This window comes from Oxyura jamaicensis (genome assembly GCF_011077185.1).
Source record: "Oxyura jamaicensis isolate SHBP4307 breed ruddy duck chromosome 30 unlocalized genomic scaffold, BPBGC_Ojam_1.0 oxy30_random_OJ68669, whole genome shotgun sequence".
Lineage (NCBI taxonomy): Eukaryota > Metazoa > Chordata > Aves > Anseriformes > Anatidae > Oxyura > Oxyura jamaicensis.
Window position 1 is genome coordinate 717 of NW_023304912.1, and position 788 is coordinate 1,504.

Genomic DNA, 788 nt, shown 5'->3' on the forward strand with positions numbered 1-788 from the left:
GTCCCAATGTCTGTCCCAACGTCCCCGCGTCCCCCCCGCGCCCCCGCTACCTCCCAGGGTGGCGGCGAAGCCCTCGATCTTGCAGGCGGTGGGCCCCAGGGCGAAGTACATCTGGGAGAAGCTGTAGAAGGCGGTGGTGGAGCCGACGCAGATGACGAGCAGGTTGGAGACCGCCAGGTTGACCAGGATGTAGTTGAGGTGCGAGCGCAGCTTCTTGTACTTGGCGGTGCAGAAGATGGTGAGGCTGTTGATGGGCACCCCCAGCGCGATCAGCACGAACATGAACCCCGCCATCCCCCGGAAGACCCCCGGGCTGCCCAGGTGGGTCTGCGGCACCAGGAAGGGGCTGAGCGCCGTCAGGTTGGGCGCCTCCAGCGCCATCGGGATGTAGAAGTCCTCCGGGAGCTCGTCCCGCGCCGGCTGCGGCTGGCGCATGGCGGGGGGCGCGGCGCCACGAACGGGGCCGAAGGCGGCGGGGAGGAAGGCAGCGGACGGGGGAGGAAGACCAGCGGGGATGAAGGCTGCGGGTGGGGGTGAAGGCAACGGATGGGGGTGGAGGCAGTGGGTAGGGACGAGGACGCGACAAATGGGGATGAAGACTACGGGTGGGGATGAAGGCAACGGATGGGGAGGAAGACGACGGATGGGGAGGAAGACGACGGGGAGCGATGAAAACACAACAAATGGGGATGAAGAAGACCAGTAGGGATGAAGACTATGGGTAGGGATGAAGACTATGGGTAGGGATGAAGACAATGGGGAGCGATGAAGACTATGGGTAGGGATGA

General features: G+C 64.7%; 1 protein-coding gene across 1 annotated transcript; it reads right to left on the reverse strand.

The window, feature by feature from the left end:
• Positions 1-20: 20 nt before the first annotated feature.
• On the reverse strand, positions 21-455 carry LOC118158528 (blue-sensitive opsin-like; the record flags this gene model as incomplete). Its single annotated transcript, XM_035313196.1, has 1 exon — positions 21-455. A coding segment is annotated over exon 1 (415 nt), but the record flags the coding sequence as incomplete, so codon positions are not given.
• Between the last annotated feature and the right edge of the window lie 333 nt (positions 456-788).